This window comes from Melanotaenia boesemani, chromosome 9 (assembly GCF_017639745.1).
Source record: "Melanotaenia boesemani isolate fMelBoe1 chromosome 9, fMelBoe1.pri, whole genome shotgun sequence".
Taxonomy (NCBI): Eukaryota; Metazoa; Chordata; class Actinopteri; order Atheriniformes; family Melanotaeniidae; genus Melanotaenia; species Melanotaenia boesemani.
In genome coordinates, this window is record NC_055690.1 from 17,425,362 (window position 1) to 17,434,649 (window position 9,288).

Sequence of the window (9,288 nt, forward strand, 5' to 3'; positions counted from 1 at the left end):
TTCATTCTTTGAACTTTCCCTGAAACTCTTTGGAGGCTCCCCAGGGAGGGTTGCCTCATGCCTCTAGTAGTTACTTTACCCATTGCTGTAAACAGAGCACAGATAAAACAATGCCACAACTTTGTATATCACATTTTACTCTGGGCTTTTAAGCACTAACACAATCAAAGTCAAACTAATTATTATAGCCACAGAGGAAGCAAAGCAGAGAGATCTGTTAGTGTGACCCCTTACATGTCTCTACACATAAGGACACCCAGCAGGGGGAAGGGAAAATCCTCCTCAGGGAAAGGTTATGGAGCCCCTAGAGCTCATTGGTATGATAATATAAGTGCACAGATCATTGATCTTATAAATACATCATTTGACTCATCACTTCTCCTTACTCTATCTTTTCTATTATTTTTAGTCTTGTGCAGTATACTTAAAGTGTGTGCATGAGAAATATACTAATAAAGAAGATACAAAATAAAATTCACACGTGTGTGTGTGTGTGTGTTTTCCTCAGGTTTTAATCCAGTATGGGAAGAGAGTTTATCCTTCACACTTCACATGGCTGAAGTGGCACTTGTGCGTTTCCTTGTCTGGGACCACGACCCGATTGGACGAGACTTTATTGGTCAACGGACTGTTGCCTTCAGCAGCCTGATGCCTGGTCTGTGCAGAATTCATGCATTTTCCCTTAAATCTTAAATGAAATAATATTTCTGTATGAATGAAACTGATGTCACTGCCAGCAAGAATCAGAACAGTACTACTAGTTGACACAAACAGGCAAGCTCACCACTTAAATGTCTAATTTCCCCCATACCTCTGACAGTTAAGCCAGAAGGGAAATTATCCATGACATGAATGATTTGTGTATTAAAGGACCTGTGGCTTGGCTGGTTATTTTAGTTATCTATACCCATTAGAGTTGACCCTGAACTCCTGGTGCCCTCTCTGGAGGCATCTACTGCACAATCATCAGTGTGATGACAGCTATTATTCTGTAACCCACACTCCAACTCATACTCTTTCTCCCATTATCTCTGAACAACAGGTTACAGACATGTTTACTTGGAGGGACTGACTGAGGCTTCTATCTTTGTGCATGTGTCAGTGCATGATGTCTACGGGAAGGTAAGTGCTCTAAAGGTGTTATGTTTGCTGTTATGACCCTCTTTTTGCTTCTTTTGTCAACTACAATAATTTAGTAGAAGCAAAAAAAACAAAAAAAAAATGTGTTTAATTCAGCACATCAATCAGTTAAAGCTCTGCTCCTTCCATTCTTTGTCTCTTTAGTGGAGTCCACTAGTCCTGAACCCCAGCTTTACCATAATGCACTTTTTAGGATCTAACAAGGTATACTCAGAACCTAGGCTCTGTGTTGTGCTGCATGAAAAAAAATTGCATGATGCAGATATATAATTCATTTTCCAACAGATGCCTAGGCATGTTTGTGTGCGGCTTGGAGTCATGCAGTTTACTTACAAAGCTACTTTTTATTCTGTATTAATTTTATTTATCTTTTTGTCTTGTGATGAACACAAAGGTTGCAGTATAAGCATGCATGCACAAACAACAAAACAGCAGTTTCTTGCATCTTGTTTGCTGTAACCTAAGGAGTAATGGTGCCATCTATGGGCAAAGTTTAAAAAAAGCATGTAGCCTTTTCATTTACTGCTCATCAAGTTCATCACATGTTTCTAATGTTTTTATAAATATTAATACTTTGTCCTTAAGTCATAATTTGGGTAAGTTTTTGTACAGTGTATAAGAAATTCCCCTGTGGTTGATTTGGTGGTGCATTTTATCCCCTCTTTGATATCTTATTTCCATCTGAATTGGTTGTTTCTACTTTAGGGTCACCAGCTGCGAGGTATCCGGGGTTTCTTCAGCCGTTCCTCCAAATCCTCTGTGGACACAAACTCCTCTGGTCTTCGAAAACGCTCCATCAGTGATCACCTCCTGCGCCGCACAGCCAGCGCTCCGGCAAAGGGACGGAAGAAGACCAAGATGGCACTGTCGGAGTCTGTGGCTTTGATATCTGACCATAAGAATGGCACAGGTGCAGGTGCAGGCGGAGAGGGGGTGTCAGGGAAAGAAGTAGGGGTAGAGAAGCCTCTACAGCCCAGAGCCCCCCTTACCCACAGACCAGTCTCCATGCCATTAGACAGACTCCTTCAAGGCCAGCTGACTCTCTGCTCCCCAGTCAAAGAACAGCCTGATGTGGGTGCAGATACTGTCATTGGTGGGTATTTTAATCTTATCCTGGTAAAAGACAGAAAGGCATTTTGGAATTATGTAAACTACATACAAATGATATTGATAAATAATGTAAATCAATATATAATATTAATTAATTGTTTTCATATAGCAACACAGCAATTTGTGACAATGATTTTAACAGTCACTACTGGGAACATTTTTTTTCAGTTTTGCCTTATTCAGTTAAATTAAATTATATTACCAAAGTCAATTCTCACTTAATTGAGCTAGCATGTCTTAAACATAGTTTTGAATTTAATTACTTTGCATATAAATGGATGTAATTTGTTTTCTGATTTTTCTTTTCTCTACTTCCTGCTGCAATTACCTAAATTTCATGTGCAGTAATCCTGTGAACTGATAGACCTCAGCCTATTCTCCATGATACCTTAACATACCTTTTCTATCCCATCTTCATTTGTTGTTTTTCTTCATAGTAGAGAACTGACTAGGATTTTCCTACAGGTAATCTAAAATACCTATTGTTTGAAGGTTGCATCGTTCAAAAACATACCAGTATTGCGTCTACCCAGTGTATTTTGTTTGAAAGTGGTCTGAGAAATATATTGCTGTGCCATTTATCCCATTTGACCATCTCTTTCCAAATCTGATATTTGAAAACATTTTATTTTCCATTTTTCCCTTTGTTTTTCTTTCTTTCTAATTTTTTTCTTTAATTTTTTGTGACCTTAGCAGCCCCATTTCCAGCTTTCCCTTCACAGTTGTTCTTGGTGATCCATTTGTCTGTGTATTGCTATTGACTGTATTGGCTGTAATGTTGCTGTTATTTAACTGTTTGTTAGCTTGAGTTCTGTTACAAATATATTATGTAAGCCGGTTTTAATTAATCCTTTTCTTTATCTATCTGTGTCCACAGGAGCTTGTGCATTCAACAGGCCTAGGTCTTCCTCTTTTGACCCTGTCATTGCATCATCGTCAGCTGAGTCAAGCATCTTTTTGCCATCTAAGACTAACAGAAATAATGGGTTTGACCAATCAAAAGAGGTTTCTTATCTGGTTATTGGTAGTGGAGAAGTAAGAAAGGAAGAAGATTATGTCAATTACCAGTCAGAACTCAATGGAACACATAAAAACATCTTACCCATAACACATAGCCAGATGAGATCAGATAAACCAGAAACATCATCAAGCAGTAAATTGTTCACAGTTGCACCTTCGGTCTCATCTTCCTCCTCTGCTGCCTCATCAGTGGCTCCTGTAGGAATGGACTGTGGTCTGAAAAGTCCCCGCTCTTTACATGATAGCACCATCTCCAGACTTATTGATGCTGTGTCCTTAGGCAATGAGCAAGACACATGTGGCTCCATTTCTGCTCTGATCGGTCAATTTGAAAGCATTATTGACCAAAGTAATGCCACAACTTCATCACATATCGCTCCTTCCCAGACTTTATCCTTCAGTCCCAAAATGCCTAAAGTTGAAGATTTAAGGTCTTCTCTAAAGGCTAACACGTTATCTCCTAATAAAAAACTTTTCACGAGTCCCCAAAAAGTCTCTCAGAAGGCAAATACTGTAAGTAATGAAATTTCTTCATGCCACAAGATTTCCAAAGCAGATTCATCTGCTTCAACCCTCATCTCAAGCCCACAAACTACTGAACTGGAGGAAGTCTACACTATTCTGGATGAGGAGATTCTGCTACCTGTGTCAGTGTACAACCTGAGGAAACAGACAGTCCATGTTCAGGCAGACCCCACAGGAAGCACCCCTTCAAGTAGTTTAGGGTCCTCTCCTACAAAGGTGGTACAGAGTTTCGAGAATGGTGTGGACAGGAGAGGTGAAAATGAAGAGGCCATAGAGATAGAGGAGCGGATCTATGAGGAGGTGGATGATCCCCCAATAGGAGCACCTGAAACAGAGCAGGGTACTTCTAAAATGTACACAAGCTGCTCTTTAAATAAACAGAGGAGTTACCTGTTTGTCCACCATTCAGCTGGAGAGCGATTTACAGAAGTGGAGCTAAATGTTGATGAGGATCCATTGGAAACTCTCCTGACCTCCCCGAGACAAGACACACACTGGGAAAGGCTTGTAAGTCCAACCCAACGGCATGCTATTTATCAAAACCATGATTCCACTCCTAACTATTCCCATCAAAAACAGCCTCCTTCCTTTTCTCAACCACAGTACCCTAAACATTCATCTTATCCAGTCTTTTCACATTGTAATTCCCCAGTAAATCAAATCTCTCATCAGCTGCAGAATCACCAACTACAACAACACAACTCCCAGCCTTCCCTTAACCATAGGTATGTCAACTGTGGCACCTCTAACCCTAGTCCTTTGCATCAGAACAGCTATCCCATATCTCAGAGCCATTCTGAGGCCTTTAATAACAGCAAAGACTTCAGCATTTCCTACATGCAACAGAAGAGCTATAGTGGAAGCCAGATCCTAAACAGGTCTCATCAAGGCAGACCAGGGTACAGTCAGATAGAGAGGGAGCAAGTGGACTGCTTCTACAGTGTTCCACCAGCTGTATCTATGAACCTGTCTGGAGACAAAGGCAAATCTTCCCAATCTTTTGAATGTGAAGCAGTGTACAGCCACCTGGACTATGACTGTGTTATGCCTTCAGAGTCTTCAACTTCTAGAAACAACCAACCACATGGCCAAAGTCAAACAAAATCATGTGGCCTTAAACTGCCTGAAAAACACAAGGCTCCCCTCAGTTATGCAAGGCACCAGCCACAGGCTGCAACCAGACCTTCACTGCTTCCAAATTTATCAAGTCATCTCCAATCTTCCCACACAGACTCCACAGTCCCTAGTCCCTGCAAGTCTAAGTCCTTGGGAGACCTGACTTCTGAAGACATATCATGCAACTTTCAGGGCAAATACCATATTATTAGTCGCAGTTTCGTCACTCCCCATATTGGGAAGCAAAAGCATAAAGGCAGTTTTGGGGAAGCAGCTCCCCAGTCACAGTTCTGTGATCCACTTACAGAACAGTTACGTCGACTGGTCAGTCTGGAGGGGGATGATAGGGACAGAAAAAGCTCCAACTCCCCCCAGTTACACCATGAAGAAAAATCTCAGTTGTCGCAGCACCAAGCAGCAAGCATATCTCCATTTGTTTCAAGAGATATAGATGATTTCCCACCAGTCCTTACTCGTCGGCTATCCTCTCGAAGCCAAAGCCGAGTGCGTCACATCAACAGTCGTGCTCGCGAGAGGCAGCAAGAAGCTCTAAAATCTCGTCCAGGGGTGGTGATTAATAGTTCTGCCAGCCTTGGTGGGGTGATACTGAGGAACAAACCAGCCTCACAGAATCCACCAGCTAATAGACACTCTACTGGTTCTTACATAGCGGGCTACATTGATGAACTGGAGGACAGGGGGCTTCCTGAAGGAGCTTGCACATCATTACGCTATAGCAATGGAGACCATTATGGAGATAGGTACTATACGGATGACTCTCTTCCACCTAGAAACACTTCCGAGCCTGAAGTTTACTTTCTGCTCAGACTATAACCCCGTCCAGAGACTAATATTTAATTAAGGCTCACAAAGTGATCCGTGATTAAATGTAAATGATCCCGAAAGCCAGATGACCAATTAAATTGACATGTTCATTCATCAAGATTTTCTTGTTTTACAGTCATAAAAATGTCTTTCTGGGCTGTTTCTAGTCTGTACAATAAACTGTAAGTGAAACATTACAAATAATCAATAGTTGGAATTGATGGCATGAGTTCCCTGTATGAAATGTCCACTAGTTAATAATGAGTGGTCTAGTTGGCTGTGTATTGTCTACAGTCTCTTTAATGTGTAAATGTACTTGGGAACTTTGAGTCCCTCTAAAATCGCTTCCTGGACTGATTGTACAGATATTTTGTTATTTTTGTTTGTGTGTTGTACTGTTCAATCTATGTACACGGAATCAGTTACTAAAAAGCAGGGGTTGGGTGGAAGGGGTGGGAGTGGTGGGGACGGGTGTCTCTCTTTGTTTCATTTGAATATGTAGTGTAATCAAGCAGCTGTTTGTAATAGTTGGGGTTCATCTTTCCAAATATCAAATGTAGGTCTTCCTTCTCTTTTCAGTGGTTTTTCATTAGTTGTATTGTGTAAATATCTGTGACATGATTTTTCATCTGAAATGGCTTTCAGTTAAGAATCCGTTTTAACTGTACATCTGTTTGTGCATGTTACATGTGAACATGTCAAGCATGACTATGCACCAGTTTGTACAATAGATGTTGCACAGAGTAAATAAAAGACCTAGACTTGTTTGCATTGGGTCCAAAACAATATATAAACTTCCTGTGCTTGGGCTCGTTATTCTCTATGACTTGTAGAATTTCCAGATGTGATGACAAAATTAAAAAGCAATTAGTGTTTAAAGGTTTTTATTTTTATAATTGCTTTGATACATGCAGAAAAATAAACTGTTCATTCTGGTTATTTTGTTTTGTATAACTTTATGGACTGAAAAAACAAAGTGAGAACAATACAGGACCAAGTTGATTGGGGGTAGGGTGCGAAGGGGGGGGGGGGGGGGGGGGGGGGGGGGTTGGCAGTAGAGCTGTAGTTTGTTTTTTTTTGTTTTTTTAATGATTGTGTTACACCATCCTTCTTTCTTTGTATTGTTGCTCATTGGAGAGCTATGAACATTTCCTATCAATGCAATAAAATACTGAAATATTTGATTTGAAATAATGGCATGTTTGTTTCCTTTTTACATCATGGTGACTCATCACTGAACAATAACGTAGGTAAAACTTAAAAGATTTTCATCTTGGAATACACAGTAGATGTTCATTAAATAATAGCATAATACAGTAAAGGTTGCAAATTCCTCCACCAGATTCACTGTAACATAGTCCTTTGAGACGTCAGAGAAAATACACAAACATTTATGTGCATTACTCCCATGTCTGGTCTCAGCATTAACTCTATCCATCTCTCTCTCTAAGACAAAGAAACCTGAGTTTCAGTAAATTAAAATGCAAAGTTGTATTTGTGGTAATGGCCATCAATACTTTTACAATTAATTTTTTCTCTATATGAAACATCAGCATCATGACACCATCATGGGGCCTATTCTTTCCACTTTTGTACTTTTATTTTCTCCCACAGTTCAAAGACATGCATGTTACATCTGCAGACAATTCTAATATTGAATATGAGTTGGTTATCTGAGTGCATCTATGAAAAAATGGCCAGCAGATGGAAGTGTTGCAACATTTCATACTTCTTTCTGCATCCTTTGCAGTGTTTGTATGAGCTAATTAGCAGTAATCATATGCTGTGCAACTCTTTATTCCCTTACCATTGCTAATTAAAGAATTAGTTTCCATAGTGACGATGAATTACTAAAGTAATACATCGTTTTGTTTTTTTTTATTAAAAAAAAAAAGTAAAACATCTTTATGTAAATACTGTGAACCTTAAGTCAAATAAAGTTTAACCTAAAGACCACCACTTCCATCCAGGCAAAACTGTTTTACTGAAATCTTTTTGTTAAAACTTTTAAATAAAATGCAGACACTGATAAAACCACAATATGGCACTATTTTTCTTACACAGCCCAAATTCAAATTCATTAGAACAAATGATGAAATGATTTAGAAACTCATTGTGCTGGGAAAGTGTGAGTTTTTCTGTCAAGCTTTAATACAAGCATGACAGAGGTGACAAATATTTGATAAAGTTACAGTCATATTTTAAAAAAAGTGCACACCTTCTTTTAATTCTAAGATCTTAAAATTAAGTAAAAATATTTCAGCAATGACTGTTTTGACTGAAGGTTTCAGACTTCTGGAGTCCTGTTTCTAAGCAGTTTAATAAAGATAATTGCAAGCAGCACTTTGATTAACTACTTTCTTCTAATGCACTTTGAAATACAGACATTATTTCATTAGATATTTACTTATATATAAAACAAAGACTGAAAAACATTACATTTAACTTTTAACTTAATCTGGTTTTAAAGGTTGGTTATGTATAGTCCTATGAAATTTGCAGCCTAGTCTGTCAACAGACCTAGCCTGACAATGCTTGGATTAAAGACTTGCCAAATTTCATGAAGATAAAGACATATATCTATATGTAAGAATAGATACTTTGCACCCAGTTGAGTGAGATATATTCCAAATTCACATTTATTTCCATCAACGATTTAGATTGGTTTGTATTACTCCTCTATATAATACTTATAGATGTGACCTTTCTCCACAGCAGCCTAATGAATCATTTCCACCATGAGTGTGTTCTTCCTGTAATGTGGAGCATGAAGGTTTGCCTGCCTTCCAATGACCAGGTTAATGTTCATTTATGTGTCAGTTTGGACATAAAGAATGAAAGTAAAGAATTGTTATTAAAGAACTTTTTATTTATTTATTTATTTTTTTTAACCATATACCCTTATACTATAAAACACTACTGCATGGACATAGAGCTATGTTTACAGACTACAAAGAGAAACTGACCTGTTACCTGAATGATGCCAAGAGACTATGGATTGCACATTGTTATATGCTATAATAACAACATGTTACCAAAGATTCAAAGCTAATTTCTGCAAGGGCAATGACAGAGCATTTCCCATCACTTAACATCTTTCATGTGGCAAATTCAGAAGTAACATGATTAAATTTCCTCATTTTGCCATTCTAGGCCAATCCAGGGATCAGTGCTAGTATCGCTGATAAAACTGCTTTAAATCTTCTGTGCAAAAGAAGTGGAGGGTCTCACAGATATTCTTGATTCACTCATCTTTGGATAACTATACTACTGGATCAGTTAGAATGTATGCATATTAATAATAAGAATGAAGATTTCTTTATTTCTGTTGAAATAACCAAATTAAACCTATTCAAAGGCTGACATGAGGAACAAGTTAATAATTAAAAAAAAAAAAGGAAATAAAATATGGATTTCATAATTTGACCCATGATTGCAAACCACAAAAACAACTGAATAAACTCCCAGGTAACCTCTTTGCTCCCTCTGTGACACTTCACTGTAATTGTATAATGAGATGTAATTGCTTGTAAAATTAACACTAATTGGAAT

The 9,288-nt window shown here is 38.4% G+C and overlaps 1 protein-coding gene across 3 annotated transcripts in view; it reads left to right on the top strand.

Moving 5' to 3' along the window:
• The window catches only part of plch1 (phospholipase C, eta 1), a 70,796-nt gene extending 64,158 nt beyond the window's left edge, over positions 1-6,638 (top strand). For 2 of the 3 annotated variants that reach the window (XM_041994082.1, XM_041994083.1), the window contains 5 exons: positions 509-655; positions 1,043-1,122; positions 1,285-1,344; positions 1,846-2,233; positions 3,128-6,638. In XM_041994082.1, the coding sequence (XP_041850016.1) occupies positions 509-655; positions 1,043-1,122; positions 1,285-1,344; positions 1,846-2,233; positions 3,128-5,745 (3,293 nt within the window). In that variant the 3' untranslated portion in view covers positions 5,746-6,638. The remainder of the gene's footprint in view (positions 1-508; positions 656-1,042; positions 1,123-1,284; positions 1,345-1,845; positions 2,234-3,127) is intronic. The other variant, XM_041994084.1, reaches the window with a different exon arrangement.
• The last annotated feature ends 2,650 nt before the right edge of the window (positions 6,639-9,288 follow it).